Below are 22,804 nucleotides of genomic sequence, written 5' to 3' on the forward strand. Positions count from 1 at the left end.
TTAACGGGCCTCAGGGGACTTTTTAAATCCCCTGGCGATGGGATTTCTGGAATTCATCAGATCAAAAAGTCGGTCAAATGTCTCCAGGAATTTACATGTTGGCTCACAGCCAGCGAACTGGGGGAGCTGCAGGTGTCGCTCGCAGAACCGGAGGGCATCTGCCACACTGGCGCTTAGGGTCTGTGCAGCAAGGTTTACCTTCATTTTTTGACTTTGCCAATCTATATGAGCTGATCTCAGTTTGTTGCCCAGATGTAGCCCTTCGTACTTTTGCAGTCGATGTAAAGACTTGATGTATTCCCATTTTATGCTCTTTCCACAGGGATCTACAATAATGCCACACGACACCAAGGTGTTGCGTACCAGCTTTAGCATATGACAAACATCTAATGGCTCGTTTCCACTGAGCAGTACGGTACGGTATAGTACGGTTCGGTTCGGGTCGGGTCAGTAAACCATGATCCAGCTAGCGTTTCCACCGCCAACAGTACCCTACTTGATAGGCGTGGTGTTTGCCGGAAAGAAGCGATCAACGTGATTTTCGCGCGAAGAAGAAAGCGACAAAGTAAACACCAATGGATGGCATACAGCAGATCTTGTCCTTGCTTCTCGTCATGTTTGTCACAAGAAGACAAGCGCCGACATTAGGCATTTCTCAATACCAAGTATGTAAAGTTCTCAGCAGAGGGACTCCCGAGGACGCGAGTCCGGTAATTCACCACATGGAACAGCGCGTTCTGCATGTACATTTTAGGCAACAATAAAACGAAATATGTTATAAAACACCACTCTGCCTCTTTTCGTTTTCATTTAAATAAATTATTTTTTACATTATAGGCACACAAATGGGGTTCAGGCAATGTATAGACCTGATTATATACATGTTTAACGTTAGCCTATTTATAACAAAACGAAATATAAAACACAACCCTGCATCTTTTCGTTTAAATGTAAAACAATATTAAACATATTCCAGGCAATATGTGCATTTGTACAAATGTTGCAATAAACAACATTACAGTGATAATCTTGTAATAAAAAATGACAAAACTCAACCCTATCTCTTTTTGTTAAATTTCAGTTCTATCAATAATAGCCATTATAAAAGTATAAGTAAAAGGTAACGTTACAAGAAGCTATACAATAAGAAATAAAGCAAACAATTCAGACAAATTCAGCGCTAGTCTAACGTTAACTTTACAACGGAAAAGTTATAGCCTAAATATATGAAACTTCACTTAGCCCTCAGCCAAAACGATTGGCCAGGGAACGAATTATCGATTCACGAGACCAAAGATCACCCGTTAGATATACACAAGACGAATTACCACTAGCTGCTACAGAGTCAGCGGCAAACGTCAGAACGACTAGCCGAGGAAAGGCTGTTCCAGGTGGGGAACATGAGCGCCGAGCGCCCGGTGATCGCCTAGAATGGATCAAATTATCATAAATCATTATAAATAAACCGCAGATTTGAGCTTTAAACAACTACATTCTCGCCTCAAAAACTCTTAAAACTACATTTCGTGAAAGAATAACCGTAGTATTATATTCCAACTGTATATTAAAAAATGGCGCTTCTTATGTTGCCATTCCCCTCGCGCAAGTGACGATCTCTGTCAACCAATCAGCGTTTTGCAGTGAGTCTAGCTCCACCCTTTAGTACCGTACCACTGTGCTAGGTACCCCAATGGAAGGGTACCCAAAAAGTGGTACGGTACGGTTCGGCTTTTTGGTACCATTCACAACTTTTGACAGTGGAAACGCAAATAATTGCGTACCGTACCGAACTGTACCGTACCGTACCGCTCAGTGGAAACGAGCCATAAGATGGCATGGATCCTTCTGTGGCTGTGCGATGGATCTGGAAAACTGGGGTTCAGGTTTGTGGAATGCAAGTCTGCTCCAAGGTCCTTGAGCATGGAAAAATGTGTTGATGGACCATCACACGTCAGGGATACCACCCTCACTCCCACATCTGACAATTTATTGATGCATTGACGCATCAGAGTAGCCCTCTCTGACCCAGTCATTCCATGTGTTAAAAAATAGGCCACTGGAGCTTTCCAGTGGTCATGGATGCAGACAGCCATCAACACAAGTACCTCTGTTGCTCATTTGTTATTTTGTGCCAATGTTTACATAACCTGTCATTCTTTTGCCATCCCATTCAATGTGCTTCATAATGGACATTTCATCCATCATTAGTGCACAGAGCGTCTTCTGTCCTTTGGCCTGGGCTGCTGATGATTTAGCTTTGAGAGAGGTTAGTACCTCTTCACTGAATCCAGGATCTCCTCCAGTGCTGCTGTACCACCTTCTTAATGTTGATGGGTGAGGTAAACCCAAGTTGAAGGTCTCCCTGACATGCTTGTAGGCCTTAGCTGAATAGAATTGCAGTGTAAGTGCAAATGACTTAAGGGCTGGGTGGTATTTTGTGTGACCACATTTGTCTCTCTTAAGGATTTCTAATGGCACATCAGGACAATGCTCCATTCTCTGTCAGTAACTGAGATTCCCTTAAAGACTGAATCAAAACACTCAGCAGTGAAGTGATCAGAGCATAGGCGGCGGTAAGCAGATGGCCTGAAGTTTTGCCTCCTGAGCTTTACCACCCATTCTCTCCTCCTGACAGGATCTTTTGGAAATCTACAAAGTTGTACACAATAAGCCAAATAAAGTTTTTATTTACACATTAAGCACATGGTTTGACAGTTTTTAACATCACTTGTTTAGAGCTGTTAAACTTCAAATGGCAAATTAACAATTTCAACAGTCAAATAAAACAAAGATTTGTCACTATAGAAAAAAATCCCGTGTACTTAAAATATTGCTCTTTCTCATTGTTTTTTATAGATCAGTAGTTTGTTAAAAGGGTGTAGCAAGTACATGTTCAGAAAATGCACAAATTGTATGGGTTAATGTAAGTAACGTTAACTGATAATGACATCATTATATATCGTTAGATCAGTGTCAAGTAACGGTAAAAAAAAACTTTGTACAAAGCTATTTTTGAAGCTGTCAAAGGGTGCCGCTATTGGACACTTGTGATTATTGCTGCTTGGAGGTTTCTTATAGGCTACTGTTGAATGTTTTATCATTTTTTTTTTTTTTTTTTTTTTTTTTGCAGAAGCATTAACTTACTCTTGCCTTGGAGAAAAAACACAGGAATAGCCAGAATTGTACATTTAAATTACTACTTATAGGGTTTGAATTACAACCTGTGGGCAGTTTTTCTACATCCTTTTGTGAATGTCGTTTGACATTTGTATGCTGCTCAGCGAGTCATCTTAAAAGTGCCGTCAGAGCTACCAAAATCTGTATAACGGCCGTTGGAGCCTCTGCTGGTAGGGAATCGTAAGATGGCCGCTCGAACACTTCACTGCCTGATGGTAGTTTAGAACGTCATGAGCTATCCAGTCATTCTATATAGATCAGTGGGCCAGACAAGTAATTTGGTGAGGTCAGTTTGTAAAAAAAAAAAAAAAGACTACACGCTTGCGCACATATATAAACGCGCATACCTGTGGACTAAACACGTAATACGCATGTGTCTGCCATCGGCGTTCTCACAGATTCGTGTTTTTGAAGTTTACGTGTAGATGATAATGTTTTTCAAAGAATTTGAAGGCTTGCACCTTGGAACCTATTTCAAGGTTTGTGATCTCGAGCCACCAGGCACTGTTTTGTGCGAATGAGCGGCCGGATCGCATTAAGGGTTTTCTGTTAGAACGGTGTCGTGTAAGCGGCCTAAGTTAATAACTAATGATCGTTGCGACGGGAGTGAATCAATCAAAACTAACTTTAGCTGGATAATAACTTTATTCTAGAGCTGCTGTAAAGCCGAACCAATCTCTTTCACATTAATTTCCGATTATCACTGTAAAGCTGAAACAATCTATATAGTTAAAAGCACTATATAAATGAAGGTGACTTGACTTGACTATTGCACAGACTGCATTACTGATGCCTGAGGAGTCCATGTGAGAAAATCAGCAAATGCCATTTTCTGAAAGACATAAAGACGTATCTCTACTTAATCAAGCTTAATATTCATATGCACTCCACTGACCCTGCCATGCAGTCGCAATGACCTGTCATTACAGTACCGTCCCCCTGCACCGCAACCCAGGTCTCATGGGGCTGTTCCCTCCAAGATCGCTTCACATCGCAACGAAATAAATAAATTGTGATGTTATGTATCTCTACTTTAATATCTTCCAGCCATACCTTCCCTGGCACTGAAAGAATCCTTTCGTTACGCCTTTATTTAACAATATATAGGATGTTACGATAAAATGTATTATACTATTTTTACCATTCTTTGGAGTAAAAATGACCAATTCTGACACCACCATAAAACATGCTAATTAGGTCACAAAAAGGAGACAAAGAAACGTTCTCCTGCTAAATGTTCCTGACTACTATTGGTCATTTCATCCAAAATAGGTGTGGGCTGATTTATCCTTTAAGGACAAATCGTTGTTCAGTCCTTCTTGTCGCTCAGTCTTTCTTCCCTGCTCATTTTTCCTTTCCTTCGGATGAGACGGAACTTTCATAATTTTCCCGGCAACTTTTCTTTCAAGTAAACCTTTTACACGTTCCTCTCCGGTGGAACTGAAAGAACGCTTCAAGCTTACAGACCACACCGATCATCTACACACACACACGCACACACACACACACACACACACGCACGCACACACACACACACACACACACACACACACACACACACACACACACACACACACACACACACACACACACACACACACACACACACACACACACACACACACATTCTTGCTCAGCACCAAAAGATCCATGCAAGTATTATTGAGATGCGTTTAAGAAGTTACTGTTTGTGATATTTGCCTGAGAGTTGATAAGAAGATCGTACTGTCGGTTCGGTGGACGAACAGATTAGTCAATGTAAAATTCATTCTGTTAAAAGTTATTCTGAAAGCTGACCAATCCGATCTATATATTCATAATTACTAATTATAATCTGTTGCAATTGTTGTAATTGTCCATATATATATATATATATATATATATATATATTATATATATATATATATATATATATATATATTAGGTAATACAGTGCCGGCCAGAGGCATAAGTGAACTAAGCGACTGCTTGGGGCCCCCTTTTTTTTTTGATGACTTAAAGAAGTGACATAAATGAATGAATGAATATGAATGAATAATTCAAGACAAGAAAATTCTGATTTCATGATCAATATACCTGCCAACAACTGCTGCTGTGTCTGCCAGCGTTTAAGTCATGCGCATAATCTAGACACCTCGCGAGTGCATAGACAATTCGTGCGCAACTGCGCATAGTCACGGTATCGGTTTAAGTTGGAGAAAATAGCAGCAGGGGAACTTAACCTTCTAGATGTAAGGGTAGCAGTTTGAATAAATAATAAACATAGCAGTTTGAACTCTTCTCCACTTTATTATACCTCACATCAGATCACTAACTCCAAAAACCCGCAACACTCCACTACTAAGTGCGCACGACCCATTCCTATCTACGGCAAGCCCAGAGGGAAAAAATAGATTGCATACACACATACAACGAGCGCCAGTACATCATTACCGGTATTATAGTAACAGACTTTGTTGGATTCTGTCATTTACAGTCCAACAAAGTCTGTTACAATAATAATAATAAAAAAGATTTTGAGGAAAGTTACACTGTATTGAGACAGTAGAGAAATAATAATAATATTTTTTTCAGTTTTCAACAATAATTGTCATTGTTGAACCCTTGCTCTTATTATCTTTCTGATTTCTCAGTTTTGTCATTATTTTTTGCAAATAATTTATTTTATATACGTTTTGAGACAGTTTGTTTTAAGAAGTTTCAAAGAGTTAGTAAAAGAGTAAAGTAAAAGTTTCAACTTTTTTATTTAAGTAGGCATCTATTTTTTATTTAGTATTTATTTTGTATTAATACATAACCTCACTGTATTCATTTATAATGTATCATTATTGCGTGACATTTGTGTCAATAATTGTCAAGCACAGGTGACTTCGCGTAGTGGGAGGAGCCCCCAAATCAAGTTCTGCTTAGGGCCCCAAAAGGCTCAGGCCGGCTTAATGATTTTAAGTTATGATTAATATATATATATATATATGGAAAATTAATTACAATAATTACAACAGATTATAATTATTGATATATAATTATTGATTTAAAAATAATTAATTATTGATTATAAATAATTAATAAATATTCAGGTAATAATTGATCATAAGTTATGATTAATTGTATATATTTATATATATATTTCCCTTTTTGAGCTAATTTCCTATACGATGGTAGCTTTGTCACAGTGTCTGGTTTGTGTTTCCCTGGGAATCCACCAGAGGTCCTCTTCCACCACGGTGTCCTTCACTCAGACTACATTTCCCATCATCCTGTTTGTCACTCATTGATTATTGCACACAGCTGTTTCCCGTCACCTTGTTAGTGTGTGTGTGTATATATACCCTGTTTGTTTCTGTGATTGTCGTTGAGTCCTTGTTTAATGTCACTGACACTTCGGAGATCGGTTCATGTTTTTGTTTTGAACTGCTTTGTATGGATTTTGAACCTTGCCTGATTGATTTTGACTTATGATTTTGGATTGCCCAAATAAAACCACTTCACTTGGATCCTAACCTTTTGTGTGTGCGTCATGACAAGCTTTTATGATCTTTTGTCAATCCCAGCAAAGGCTGCGGCTCCAGCTATTGCACCGGTGCTGCCATATGGTGTTGTGAGGAAGGTCAGGTTGTGATACCCCAGATCCATGCTAAATTCATCCAAGAGCTTTGTCTTGTCGTTGCAGCGGAACATATAAGCACAGTAATCTGGTAACTTTTTACTATGATCCCCAACCACAAGAAACCTTGTTTCAGGAATCACACCGTCTCACTCTGTGATCTCGTCGCCACAGTTGTTCAAATCTGTCCAAACTAAATTTTTAAATATAAACCAGTCTTTGGCATGGAAAATCATGCAGGGGTTATGTGACATGAAATCATCTCTAAGATCCACAGTTTCACAGTTTACATCACCTTGTCAAACAAATATCTCCCCACACGATTACCAGACATTGAGAAATCACGTCAACATCTTCACAGAGAAATTTTGTCAGACTAATGTTCTGTCTTTTTCTAGATGCAAAAGTCAACTTTTCATCCATTTCAATTGGTCCTTTTATTGGTGAAACACACATCACCTTTTTACCAGTTTTAGGAGTCTTTGGAACAGCCATTGTACCACTAGAGTTGCAGAATGTCTTCTTGTTTTAATTACTGTATTCTAGCCCTTATTTAAATATCATATTCATTGGGCAGGACCTGCGAGCATGAACCAGCTAGAGACAAAAGTAGGCCAGGAAAAAACAATTTGGCACAATAATTTCCTGATCACACAGCAAATGGTGTAGCGGATTGACTGGGTTTTTCTGGGGTGCCAACTTATAAGTTCACTTCTAAGTAAAATTTTATATTTTCAAACGCTCAGGATCTTTCTCACTCTTCCATGATTCAATGACTCAGTTATTGGGAATGGGGCTCAAGTACAGGAAGCTACCAAAGTTCATCACTGGTAAGTAGAATTCCTAGCCAGTCATAATTCAGCCGGTTTCAAAATCCAAAGTACTGTACATGTCTGAACTCAACACGCTCCACAGCAACGGGAAAAAAGCAGGCATTCTCAGAAAAATAACCAGCGAAACCAGCCGTTTGGTTGCCATCTCTCGTCTCGCTGCCCGCGCTGATCCGTAGCCAACTGCAGTGAGTCAGGGCTCAATCGCTGTGTTAAACCTCCAGTGTTAATCCATATTTCCCATCTCTAACTTCCGAGATCAGACGAAATTAGCGTGTTCAGGGTGGTGTGCACTGTTAGAAAAAGAGGTACAATACAGGTCCATTTTTGTTCCCTATGGTACAAACTTTGCATATGTACCCTTAAAAGTACAAAAATGTATCTTTAAGGTACAATTGTGCACCTTCCAGCTGTCCTAAATGCTCTCGAAGAGCTTTCACATTGGTGAAGATAATCCAGCACATCGGACTTGTTCATGCACATGAGCCACATTTTACCATTACGTGTGGCCTTAACAACTGTCAATCAACATTTTCTAAATATGAGTCCTTCCGACGACATATTTACAGGAAGCATAAAGACATTATAGCCAGACGAGCCACTGCTATTGATATCCAGGAAACAGTAGTGGGCGAGGAGGAGCAGGGGCCCATTGATGCTGTCAATCCTCCTGAACCTCCTGAGATGAATGAACTGTTAGTGCAGTTTAGAGAGAATCTTTTTGGCTTTATTCTGAAATCGAGGGGGAAAAAACACCTTCCTCAGACTGTTCAACAAGAAATACTGGATGACGTAAATTTTTTGTTTGACTTCTTTAAAGCAAACTATGATGCATTTCTAAAATATCATCTTGAAAAAAATGGCTTCAATGTGGAATCTTGTCCTGAACTTTATGAAGTTGTGCAGTGTTTTTCAGAGGCATCAAAACTTGTTAGGTCTCCGGATATGTTGAAAAACTACTGCAAATCCAACCTTGAAATGACTGAACCTGTAGACTACGCACTGAGAGACCCAAGCGGTCGTAAAGTTGGAAGCTACTCATATGTACCCATTTGTGATGTACTTCAGAAATACTGCTCTCATGAAGATGTTTGGGATTCTTTGCAGAGCGAGCGAAACTGTGAAAGAGATGAACATGTTCTAACTGATTATAGAGATGGATTTTATTTCAGGAACCACAGGGTATTTGCAGATAATCCAGATGCTCTAAGATTACGCCTATATGAGGATGAATTTGAGGTGTGTAATAAACGCAACAAGCACAAACTTTGTGAATTCTACTACACTGTTGGAAACGTAGGGTCAAAGTACTGCTCACAGTTAAAACATATCCATCTAGCTTTGCTTGTTCGTTACGTTCACGTAAAAAAGTTTGGTTTAGATGTAATTTGGAAGCCATTACTTGATGACCTTAAGAAACTGTCATCAGTGAGACTTAATATCATTGTTAATGGCATGGAGAAGCATGTTTTTGGAGCTGTAGCTGCAATATTGGGAGACAATCTGTCATCTCACATGATAGGAGGATTTGCCTTGTCTTTTGGTGCTGGTTGAATCTGTAGATACTGCATGGCTACTCACTCCGAGATGAAAAAGAACTTCAGGGAATCTGATTTTGTTTTAAGAAATGTTGATGTACACAGATACCATTTAGAATGTGTAAAACAAAATCCAGAAAACAAAGGAATGTATGGAGTTCGTGGTGGATGTGTATTTGACCAGTTAGATTACTTTGACGTCACAACATCTCTTCCTCCAGATGTCATGCATGATTTCTTGGAGGGTGTACCACCGTTGGTATTGAGGCTTGTTGTATGTAAAGCTCATCAAGAAAAACATATAACCATACAAGAACTAAATGATGAACTAAGAAAGATGTCCATTGGACAATATGATAAGACAAATAAGCCTGTGGCTTTCTCAGAAAATATTTGACATGGATCCAGTGTTGTTGGATCTGCTTCACAGAAGTGGTGTTTGTTTGTTCCGCCTACTTCCTTTCTTGATGGCACACAAAGTACCTGAAGGCTGCAGTTACTGGCGGATCTATTTATTGTGTCGTGAAATTGCCGACATTGTAATGGCACTGGTTGTAAAAAAAGAGACCCTTCTTCTTCTTGACCAATTAGTTTCTGAGTTTTTGTGTGGCATGGAAAAAGAGTTTGGAAATGTGATGACTCCAAAATGTCATTACTTGATCCATTATTCTCGTCTAATGTTGTCCTACGGTCCTTTACGGTCTTTGTGGTGCATGAGATTTGAAGGGAAACATCAGTATTTCAAACGGGTAGCTAGTTCCTCAAGGAACTTTGCCAATGTTACATCAACTTTAAGCAGTCGCCATCAGTTTAGACAGTGTTGGGAAATTTCCTCAACTAATATGTTTGGGGAATATGAGAGGGTCATGGGACGCAGTGTTAACACACTGTTACAGTCTCTTCCTTCAGCTCTTAGGCATGCCATAACTGTTAGTGAGCGGTACAAACATGTCCATGTTCAGGACATTACACTCAACCGAGTAACAGAGGTTGTGTTTAACAGTGTTAAATACTGTGTGGGGGATGTCTTTGTTGTGGGTCATTTGCACTGTGAAAAAATACCTTTGTTTTTTCAGGTCAAATATATTCTAAACATACACACAGATTGGGCGTTATGTGGAAAACTATTAATTCCTCTTTCTTTCTGTCATCACTATTACACCTACTTGGTGAAATATGAACAGGACTGCACTGTCCTTGACCCTTTTGAGGTGATGGATTGTCATGCTTTGGATACATACTGTGTCGATGATAAACGGTTTGTTAGTATGCGGCATTTATGTTAAGCTGTGTTGGGAGGGTTGTAGAGCGTTGTGGATGAACTCAAAGCTTGTGTTTTTTAATTCAGAACACATCAAGTGTCATGTAGTGTCATCAAGTGTTTTGCTTGGTCTTTGATAATAAACTTGTGTTTTTCTGCACTATATTGCTGTTCTTATTAGTGATGTTCATGAAATTGAAAGAAGGAAAAGATAAATGGTTCCATTGTATTTATTCCCAGCCATGCATCTATTCTCTGATATCGCTGTTCATTTTGTTTTTGGAGTGACAGTATGAAGTTGTCAGTTGGTCAATGAAATGCTTCTTAAAAAATGTATTTAATTTTTTTTTATGTTTTTTATATCAGACATGACATCCTAAACATTGTGGCATTTTATTTTGGGATGTTACATTGTATGGTTGTGAGATGAATTATTATTGAATCTGTGAATTAAACTGTTTTCCATTTAAGGACTTAAATAAATGTCTAAAATTCAGTTAGTTGTTGTTTGCCTTTATTTTCTTTCACTCCTTAAGGAATAAAAAGGAACTTTTTTGCCACCTAAAGGTACAAAATGGCTTTGTCACTGGGGCGGTACCTTAATGGGACAAAATTGTACCTTTTTCCAGAGGTACTTTATTGTACCTTTGTCTAAGGTACATTATTGATCCTCAAAGGTACAGTATTGGCCCTTAGAAGGTACAAACAAGTAAGGTACAAATTTGCTCCTCTGACTTAAGATACAATAATGTACCTTTGAAGGTACCACCCCAGTGACAAGCTTTTGTTCCTTAAAGGTACCGTTTTGTACTTTTTTTTCTGAGAGTGGCGGTAGTGCGTGCTCTCTCTAGATACCCCCTTTCCATTTTATTTCTTTGCTTTAATACTCGCAACTCTCTGTGACAACATCGCCCTCCCATGGACATCACAACCATTTTTGGTGACAACTTCTAGTTTGTCACAATGGTATCATAAAAGAGCACAAACATAGGACAGACCTCTCAGCGGAGGTCAAAAGCTGAGAACCGAACTCCTGCTGGGTCATAAATAATTGTTGACATAGAGTCCATTATATTTTCTTCTCACATGGATGATTTGCGTGTCAAAGCCTGCGCAGCGCATGGGTGTGTGGTCACATTAAAGATAGTGAGCATGCCATGAAAAACTGAACCACGCATTGGTTTACATAATCAGAGAATATTTGTTTTTTATATTTCATCTTTCTAAAAACATATCTCTCATGTCTGTGTGGCATGTATTCGCTGAGTTACAGTTTATATAGAAGCATTTTGGAGTGAACTTCAAGTATGGAGAGAGAGACAGCAGAATGTGCATCATTTTTGTTTTCTTTATTTTACGATAAGCACAACATTTTGTTTTTATAGTGAGTATAAAAACACAAATAAATGTAGATACTTAACAGTTTTGAATGGTGTAACACTTATCTGTATGACAAAAATTGACAGATTTATTTAAGTCTCTTTCGCACGGATAAGAAAAAAAGTGAGGTGGTCGCAGCGGCCGACCCCTGGGGGTTAAAGTCACTATGAAATTAACAATAATAATTTTTTTATGGAATATTAAATTGTTAATTCTAAATGATTTATCAGTAATGATAATCATTATGATTTTAAATTCATGTTCATGGTAATCTTGAATCAGAATAACTTCCCCCTCCCTCTTGCAGCTCTTCTCTTCTCTGATGATGTGGGCGGGGCAACCTGTCACTCACATGAGATCCACCAATAGCAAACCACCACCATCCAATCAGTTCCCCACACACAAAATCAAGCCCCACCCTACATTACTCGTTCCAGAGGCCTTGGATAAATGTCACAATAAGATAGAAAAGACCAGTACAACTTCAATTTCACACTGTTTCATGCCGATGAAAAGTTAGGAAAGGGACTATAAAAGGTCTTGTGTGTGTGTGTAATGTCTGTCATTCTCAGCCATTGTATGCTGTTTTCCCATGTCTTGAATCATTCTGCCCGTTGCCTGGATTACTCTTTGCTTGTGTTTCCTGGACTCTCTTATTGTTTGGACTGTCTTGCTGGTAGCTACTTGACCTTAGCCTGTGTTTGGATTTTCGATTGTGGATTACGCTCTAAATAAATTACTGGATGTGGATCCTCAGCCTTTGTGTCTCTGTGTAAGTAATGTTTTACCTAAAAATTAGTGGACAGCCTGCTTAATATCTGCTAATACTTAATCTGATGGTCCACCAACAGACATTCTACTGACTATAAATAACTTTGCAACTACATGTCAATTTATTATACTGACCTTAACCCTACCAGTCTACTAATACTCTAATTAGAGTTAGTTTACATGTAGGTGCAATTTAACTTGTAGCCAACAGCATATCTGAAGTGGGCCATCAAAATAAAATCAACTTCAACTTTATTTTATGTCCCCCAGGGGACAATTAGTTTAACAGCAAGACATACAGACCAAACCATAAAAATAGAAAACAATACAACCCCCAGCTGGCCCTGAATAAACTGCTGACCCTACTAACCACCTCTATTACCTAAACTTAGAAGGGAAATGTCTGTGGAAATAAATTAGTATCTATATCTATTGCTCTTAACTCGAGAAAACTTAAACCACAAGCTGGAGGGTAAAATCTCAAACTCAAAATCTTCTTTTTCAAAAGCCACTTTTATTTGCTCGAATTCACATCTGGTGTGACACATTTGTCACACCAGACCAGTTTACAAAGTCATCAATGGTAGGACCGTGATCATTTGTAACCGAAATTATCGCAGAAATTATGACAAAATTGATTTGAAATAATTTAGGTTGCAAACACAATACTTTAATGCAATCTCCTAAAACATTAATGTATCAGGGACTGCTAAAATATGACTGCACATAAGTTAATTAAACATGTGGACAAATAATATTTCAGTACAGTAAAAGTGTAAAACAGAATAATGAGTGCACAATGAAGTCCAAAGAATATAATTTTTCCAACAAATATCAAATAATGTTTCAGCACTCATATATAATACAGATGGGTGATGTTGAGAGTTTTTAGAAGACAAAATGAAAAAGATCAAAATTGTTTTGTAAGTCACTTATTCAAGGCATGAACCAACTCTATGCATGCAGTAAACCCTAACAATCAAGCTATATTAAAATTGTAAGTAAATTTAAAAATAACCCTAAAACAGGCAACATACACCACAGGATACATATTCTGTAGTCTCTTATAGGATGCACGAGAACGTATTTTTCATCCAGTACTGTTGTCAATATCATAGTTGAGTCTGTTTGGAGTGTGTGGGTCACATGAATTGGTTCAAATTGTTGTGTTCAAGTGTTCGTTTTGTCAGTTTGACACAAAGCCAACATGTCCGCCCATAGTGCTGGACATTCTGACTTTGTATAAAGTAGGCATATATTAATCTTACTTTTTTCTGAAAAATGAATAAATAATACAATACACTTGCTAATATTAATTGTGAACATTGTCTTAAGATGTTGAAATTGAAGATTAAGTCATATATTGATTATGCTGTTATTTACCGCATTTTGAAAAGTATGTATCCCCTGAGATATTCTGCCAGATTAGGGTATGAAAAAGGATTATCCACAGTATTGACAATGAATGGTCTCAATGTAAAATGGGCCCCATGTACTGGTCATAGCATTATTTCTTCAGTAGAAATCCAGGGCCGGTGCCCTTAGACAAGATCCTTATAGTCCCTTCTGGCCTTAGGGCCCCTTGTACACAGTCCCCCTTCTCAATCTATGTATTTTCAGTTAAAAACTGTGCAAATGGTAATGTTTAATTCTGATATTGAATATAATATTAAAATAAAACTGATATTATTACATTTAGTTGACCACATCTTTGCATTTTTTAACAAGATATTTTCTTGCAGAGTTTCACACAGCTCATTTTGTGGTAAAACAGGCGTGTCCTGCAATCCTGCTCCTGGAGGGCTACCGTCCTGCAGAGTTCAGCTCCAACCCTGATCAAACACACCTGAAAAGTCTAACTAAAGTCTTCAGGGTAACTTAGAAAAGTATAAGTTGCATCATACATTAAATTATATGATTGATTAAGGATGCAGTTAATGGACCTCGAGGGCTAGAGTTTCCCCGTCTCTGGGGTTGAAGACGAAACTGTTCAGCAGTGAAAAAATATAATAACTGTATATGCCCTAATTTTAGGACACTGAGACGTGTCATACACACAGCATATTTACATTTACATTTTTTGCATCAAACAAATAACAATCATTTTTTTTAATTTGTATTAATTTCCATAGTTGTGATGTGTATCCTCAAAGGCATACCACATTTTTCAAATCTCTGTTTCTCTTTTTCCCTATACAACCTTCTAAGTCATAGTCCTGGAGCCTATCCCAGTTTTCTAGTCCACATTTTTTAATACATGGTCTAATTTCAATTTTTTTTGTCCTTATTTTCAGGTTTTAAATACTTATATATCGCTGCTCCAACTCCGAAAACTCCCGCTGCTATAGCTACACCTGCACCCCCCACCGCTGCAGCGCCAGTTGCTGTAACTTTAGCAGCTCCTGCTAAATAAGCTGCTCCCCCGACTGTTCCTGCTCCTAATGCTCCTCCTGTTGCAACTCCTACAGTATTTGCAATGAGCAATTTTCTTTGAGTTTCATCATACTTCTTTTTAGTGTAAAGGTTATTTTTATTCTCCTGTATCATTCTCCTTATCTCTTCCACAAGCTCAGTGACCTGGGAGCGATCATTAATTCTGTTTTTAAAAACCTGATATCTTCCATGACACTGCTCAACTAATCTCTGCAGCTTTTCCGATTCATTTATATAATGTTCAATTGTCATTCCATTGGACTCTAATTCATCTCCATTTGTAAACAACACTATGGTGTTTTCTGAAGCCTCTTCACCAAAGTTATCCTTGACCCACTGCACAGTATTCCTTTCCTCCTCTGTAAATCTAGTGCACAGTTTGATCACAAGCAGAAATGCATGAATACCATCACCAGAATAATTGAACAACTCTGCTATTTTATGTTTAAGCTGTCCTTTGTTAATTGATGTGTCATAGAGTCCCGGCGTGTCGATCACAGTGATTCTCTGGCCATCCACTATCTCATCATGTGCACTACATGTCTTAGTGACAGACTCTGGGGAACATTTCACCCCAAAAGCCTTTCTGCCCAGGATGGTGTTTCCTGTTGCGCTCTTCCCTGCTCCAGTTTTACCCAGCAGAACGATGCGGAGATTTTCTATTCTTTTGATAGGATCTAAAATAAGACAAAATACATACAACAAAATTTCTTATGCAAGATATTAGTGATATAATAATTAATACTGAATTAACTCAGAAACATTTGTAAAATCTTAAAGGAGCCGTATGTAAGATTGTGGCCAAAACTGGTACTGCAATCACTTTCAAATTACTGTAGAGCGGTGTAGTCCTTCACTGTAGAGCACCTCTTGTCTCGAGCTTGTACACAGCCCATTGTGCCATATTACTTTGATTTGGCAAATCTTTTAACAGCCTTTCACATAATGCCAACAAACATACAGATCAGTACTCACCCATCTGTGCAGTCATTTTAAGGCGTCAGGTAAATCTGTGACACAAAATTATAGTTTGCAGTTACACACATTAACAAACTCTACAAATGAAACACTTCTACACTATATAAATGTGTGTGTGTGTGTGTGTGTGTGTGTGTGTGTGTGTGTGTGTGTGTGTGTGTGTGTGTGTGTGTGTGTGTGTGTGTGTGTGTGTGTGTGTGTGTGTGTGTGTGTGTAGATTCAATAGGTCACATTAAATAATTTATTTAATATAGGAAAAGGAAGAAAAAAACATCAGCTGGTCAAAAGACGAATTCATACATTTTATTATTGTTTATTTTAATGTATAATTCTTACAACAAGGCCATTCCAGCTTACATTGCCATGTTATCACATTTACGAAAAAGTAGCTCTCTATGTTGACTCTTCATGTTGTGATTTATTATATGAATGGTTAAAACTAAACGCATAAAAATCCCAAAATGTGGATAATCATGCATTTCATTTTTTTCATGCAGATCAGGAAACTGTGATTCATACCGATAAATGAATCATTTCCGCTCAGACAATATCTTGTATATATTACAACTACTCCTATTGATATTAAAACTATTGATATTGATCTCCAACCAACTCCATCTTCTTTTCCTTTCTCTTCCTTCTCTTGGTTCCTTTTTTCTTCCTCTTGTCTTTTTCTCTTCTCTTCTTTTATAAACTTACTCTGAGCCTCCTGATACATTTCCGCAGTGTAGTATTCATTCATTCTTTCATTTGTATTCATCATGTCCTTTATTTTCTCCAGTAGCTCAGTGACCTGAGTTCGGTCATTCTTCTCTGCATTATTAAAGGCATGATATGCCACCTTCAATTCATCTATAGCTAGGAGTTCATTCATCTTGATGCTTTCTTGCAGAAATTCATCTAGTGATTTTTCCAGTTTATCAACTCCAGTGAACAGCGGGATGGTGAATCTCATAACATCTTCTCCAAAGTTTTTCTGGATCCATTTCACTGTGTTCTCCTCTTCCTCTGTAAATCTGTCGAGATTGATGACGAGCAGAAACACATGAGGACCAGGATCAGACATCTGCAGATTCTTCTCAATCTCAGCCTTCAGGCCTTCTTCACTCGTGATGGATGTGTGAAACAGTCCAGGTGTGTCGATCACTGTGATGTTTCTGCCGTCCACTTTTCCCTCATGTTTCTCACACTGTTGAGTTGTAGATTCAGAAGAGAAACCCACTTTAAACACATTTCTGCCCAGGATGGTGTTTCCTGTTGAACTCTTTCCTGATCCACTTTTACCCAGCAGGACAATCCTCAGATCAGACACTGTGAAACAAAAACTAAAATAAACTTACCTTGTATTAAGTAGTATAACTTAAGAACAGAGATGTAGTCAAGACCATGTGCCAATGTTGAGTAGAAACCATCTCATTTGATCTAAGGTAATTTCCTCAAATGTGATAACGTGATTCAGAAAACGCTTTTCACAAGATTCTAATGCTAACTTTGTATAATCATGCCATGGTTTTCCATATACACTTAATTAGAATAATACTATACAATAATCAGAGGTTGAGGCTCACCCTTTTTAGATTGGTCTAACAACACTCTGTTTTTCTAAACAGAAAACCCATTATTAGCCTCTTCAGTCTAAGAATACATGACTAATACAGATGTGTTAGTCAGATCTCTATAACTTCAGTTGGCGTGCCTCTCTGGTCCACATAAGCTGTATTTTAGTTTGTTACTAACCAGAGCGTTTCAGAGTAGCTCAGAATAAATTCAAACATAATGCATCATTAGTCAGTAAAAGTATGGGTCCCACTTTATATTAAGTGGGTTTAAGTATTATGTACTTACATCGACAAATAATTACAATGTACTTATTGTATTGATGTTGTATTGTAAAACACTTGTGCTGCTATTGAGAAGTGATACTGGTACGGTTAGGGTCAGGTGTGGTGGTATGGGTCGGTTTAAGGGTGGGTTAAAGTGTAAGGGAAGGGTCAACTGTGTAATTACAAATGTAATTACATAAATTAATTACAGCTGTAATTAAATGCAGGTATTTTCAAAATATAAGTACAATGTAATGTAACATGTATGCACACAATGAGTCCATTGTATCAAATTATTAATTTCAATGTAAGTACATAGTAGTTAAAGCCACTTAATATAAAGTGGGACCAAAGTGGGTTGCCAATTACATAATAAATACAAAGAAAAATTAATACTATGACATTGAATGATACACAATGTTGATACTCAGCATTATGGGCAGATCAGGCTACAAATCACAGCCTTTTTCATACCCAGACAAAGACAAAACATCCCATAATGTGGAGCATGAACTTCTGATAGGAATTTGCATTGACTAAGGTCATAGACCTAGGGAGTTCGCACCTTGTCGAGGAACAGGAGGTGGTTTGGATGAAGGACCCCAGAAAAAACAGCACACTAACCATGGTAAGCAAAGTATCTCTAAACTCTTAACCCATATAAAACGCTTAAAGGGTAACTAAACACTAAAACAACTTTTTTTAGTTAATGATCTGTAAGAATGGAGCTTCATAAATGCTGTTCATTGATTAGAGAACATTTTTTGACATTTGAGTTTAAAGTGTTTAAATTCTACAATATATTGTGTAAAAACGTCTGAGTGCTCCCCTCTTCAGGTTGAACGGTGACCAGCTAACCATGCCCTTGCCTACAGAGAGATGCGTCTCAGGTGCACGTCCCCCCTCCGCTGGGCTCTGCCCACTTTGGACTACTACAGTAATATAAAAGACCAAACTCGCACCCTATTGGGGATGTAGGCTATATTATATAGGCTACATGGGCTGCGTTCCAGTCCAAAACTGTCATGCCCTTCACTCGCTAACTTCCCTCCGTCTCGTTCACTCGGAAGTGCATCATTGCTTGCGTTGCACGAGTGCCCAAAACTGGCGGAAACTGCAATGGGCTAAACTGGAACGTCCTAAGCCCTTGATCACTTGGAATCAGCTATGGAGTTGATTTATTATTTACAATTATTTTCCCTTAAGAATTTGTTTAATGCACCATCCAAATGTATATAGGTGTGTTTGGGTTGTTTTATATTAAAAAAATTTAATTAATATATCATAGAGTTGTTTATGGTGGTGGTGGTGATTAGACGAGATCTGTGGTGACGTCACAATCGTGTTGCATTGTGGTATATGGAGCTGCCTGAACAGTGGCGTCATGCCCATTCAAAGTGAGGGGGCACGTGCCCCCTCAGATTTTTCCTCCCTGATAATTTTTTTGTCACAACTTTATTACTATTATGGGGGTATATCGATATAAAAAAAATATATATATATATTTTTAAATGTGATATGGAATTAGACCATATTGCATATATCGATATAGTTCAAATTTGCGCTATGATCCTTGCTCCAAACAAGCTGACTGCTTTTGTAGAAATATGTATATCGTGCATTCTATCAGTTGCAGTTCTGGCGCATTTGTGTACAACGCGACAAATACTCATATCAAATGTTAGCGCAGAGGAACGGGACACATCAGTTCAGTGAGTTAACAAAAGTTAATTATTTGCATGTGCTTTAAAGCCTTGCCGGTTAAACATGTCATTCACTGCAGATGCGCTGTTCTAACATGCGCTTTATTGAGCGAAAACACCCTACGCGCACATGCACTAAAAAAGCCTGTCTAACAGCGCCTGGTTACTAAGTTATCTTTCGAGTCTTATTTCGCTAATACTTTCAAATACACACAAGGTTACACACAAATGCATAAGGAAAGTTGATTATGTCTAAACAGAAAGCAAACCGAGGAAATTGAGAGAAATCTCTTTGTCAAATGCGTGTATATTAGACGCGTCCCGTACAGGTCTTAAAGAGACAGTAGCCTTAATAATAAACATGCAGCCCCTTGACCTTAAAGGGATAGTTCACCCAAAAATAAAAATTCTGTCATTATTTATTCACTGTAATATTGTTCCAAACCTATATTAATTTATTTCTTGTGCTGAACACAAAAAAAGATATTTTGAAGAATGTGGGTAACCAGCAAAAAATATTCTATAGCAAAAAATATACTATGGAAATCACTGGGGTACATCAACTGTTTGGTTAACCACATTCTTCCAAATAACTTCAACAGAAGAAAGAAACTAATTCAGGTTTAAAACAACTTGAGAGAGTAAATGATGACAATTAAAACTATCTATTTACTATCTATTGGGAGAAATAATGTTAATAAAACATTTATTAATTAATGTTAATAAAACAAAATCGGTATATTTTCCTGCTTTTTTGTCCTTAGCCAATCACATGCCTGATTCTTCTGGATGTGTAATAAATCGGTCAGCATCAGCCTGCCCCTTTTTCCTAATATGGTGTCTGTGTATATCAAATCAGCGCTCTAGAATCTTTGCTGTGTATGTTCAAGCAACTCACTCGTCTCGCACATTGAGCTGGCAATGTTTTTTGAAGTGGTAAGTGGGCAAAGCAACAAATCGGCATTGAATTAGTTATCAGATGATATTAAAAGGTAGTGGGATTATTTGTGGTTGACCTGGAAATTTTAACTTGATCAAAAAGCTATGGATTTGATGTTAGCTGCGAATTCAGAGCATTAACTTAAGTTGTTTCAGTGTAACGTTATCGATAGCTAGCCTAGTCTAACCGTCGGAAAACTATTGCCTCAGATTGTGCCCCCCCAGAATTTTGGCTTGCATGACGCCCCTGCGCCTGAAGTGTACATTTAACGATTTTGACCGAGGGAGCGAGGGTCTGTCCATATAAACTTCCCTCGTCCACTTCACGAAGTGGAACGCACTTCAAAATGGCGGCAGGGATTCCCCCGAGGGGAAGTGCTTAGGGAAGTTCGCAAGTACGTATTTAAACGTGGACTGGAACGCGCAGCCATGGACTCTCACACACACACTTGACTTTATACTATATAGGCTACATGGACTCAGAATATGAACATAACGCACAAAAGTTTCACGCTAAGTGTTTCCCAGTGGAATGAAGTTGGCTTGACTTTGGAAGTTCATTAGAGACCATCTCTAAAGTTACATATGACATTGAGGTACACGTTTCTAAATTCAATAGCATTGGAAGAGAATGACTTACAGTCATAAAACCAACTGTGTGTGTGTGTGTGTATATATATATATATATATATATATATTATCAAGTATATAAAGATTTCACAAATCTTTTACATATCCCTCCATGGCATATATAAGTCCCACTTGAATGCTCCTCGACGAGTGGTGGTCCTTCTGTGCCCAAAATGTATCAAAAACATCTTGGGAATAGGTTTTCACATTGACAGCAACTTAGTTTGTTTGTGTGAGATAGCAACAGTAACTAAAGGGGGCGGGTCTTTGCGAACCGTCAGATTGACCTATCAGTAAGCCCCACCCCCCTTAGTTACGGTTGCTATCTCAGAATAATATTTCACACATTGGTTATTTATTTTTATCTCCTGAACTAAATTGCGAAATGAGTATCACTAATAAATAATATAATCATTAGAAACGCATCCATTCACAATACTTTTTTTTAAATTCACCATTAAATTTTAGCACCTTTTCCCCTTTACATAAGGATAAATTAGAAAACTTACTTGATGATGATTTGGTTATAAACTGCAGGTAATCTCTGACCTGTTGTCTGAACAAGATGTGCTGCTGTGTGATAAGAAAGAATGTACATGGGAATATATCAGTCTAAAAGGGAATAAAGAGTTACATTTCCCTCCCTCTCTCCAGAAATTACAATGAACAAACAAACACGCCCAATGCAAATGACACAGCGTTTCCTGTAAATGAAGGCTGTGAGTCAGCCTCTTGGTGTTTTGTTGAAAATGTTTTGTTTGAAGTCGCCATTATAGTGATCAGAGTTTTCTATAGTTGTGTATGTGTGTGTGTGTTTGTGTTTTAACTATTATTGTATTTTGGGAGGTTTCTTATACTATGTATATATTTTAATAATGATCACTGTAATATTAAAAGTTTAAAAAGTGCCTTTCAAGTGTTCAATACAAATGGGATTGAATAATATTTCACAAAGTGATTATTTCTTTTTATCTCCGTAACTAAATTAGAAAATGAGTATAACTAATAAATAATATAATCAGTAAAAACACATCCATTCACAATACTTTTTTTTAAATTCGCCATTAAATGTAAGCACCTTTTCCCCTTTACATAAGGATAAATTAAAAAACTTACTTGATGATGATTTGGTTATAAACTGCAGGTAATCTCTGACCTGTTGTCTGAACAAGATGTGCTGCTGTGTGATAAGAAAGAATGTACATGGGAATATATCAGTCTAAAGGGAATAAAGAGTTACATTTCCCTCCCTCTCTCCAGAAATTACAATGAACAAATAAACACGCCCAATGCAAATGACACAGCGTTTCCTGTAAATGAAGGCTGTTCTTGTAAGTCAGCCTCTTGGTGTTTTGTTGAAAATGTTTTGTTTGAAGTCATTATAGTGATCAGAGTTTTGTTTAGTTGTGTGTGTTTTAACTATTATTGTATTTTGGGAGATTTCTTATACTATGTTTATATATTAATAATGATCATGATTATATATATATATATATATATGTGTGTGTGTGTGTGTGTGTGTGTGTGTGTGTGTGTGTGTGTGTGTGTGTGTGTGTGTGTGGCTTTAGCCAATTCTGTCTTACATGCGCTTCCTGAGGCACACACGCAAAGTCTCTCGCTCTCTACCTCTCTGCTGTGCGCGCTACACTGTTTGAACATACAATATATTCACTTAGCCTTTCGAAAACCGGGGCATATTCGCATAGCCTTTCGAATACCGGGAATACTGAATACCAT

At 37.8% G+C, this 22,804-nt stretch overlaps 1 protein-coding gene across 1 annotated transcript; it reads right to left on the reverse strand.

Annotated features, from left to right (window-relative positions):
- On the reverse strand, positions 1-21,708 carry LOC143750712 (GTPase IMAP family member 8-like). Its single transcript, XM_077243889.1, has 4 exons — positions 21,577-21,708; positions 16,492-17,283; positions 15,402-15,671; positions 1-326 (listed from the first exon to the last, which is right to left on the reverse strand). Coding segments are annotated over exons 1-4 (1,389 nt in total). The 5' UTR covers positions 21,578-21,708.
- Positions 21,709-22,804: the final 1,096 nt, after the last annotated feature.

The sequence above is a fragment of the Siphateles boraxobius genome, unplaced genomic scaffold (assembly GCF_051911475.1).
Source record: "Siphateles boraxobius isolate OS27281-9 unplaced genomic scaffold, OSU_SipBor_1 25, whole genome shotgun sequence".
Taxonomy (NCBI): domain Eukaryota; kingdom Metazoa; phylum Chordata; class Actinopteri; order Cypriniformes; family Leuciscidae; genus Siphateles; species Siphateles boraxobius.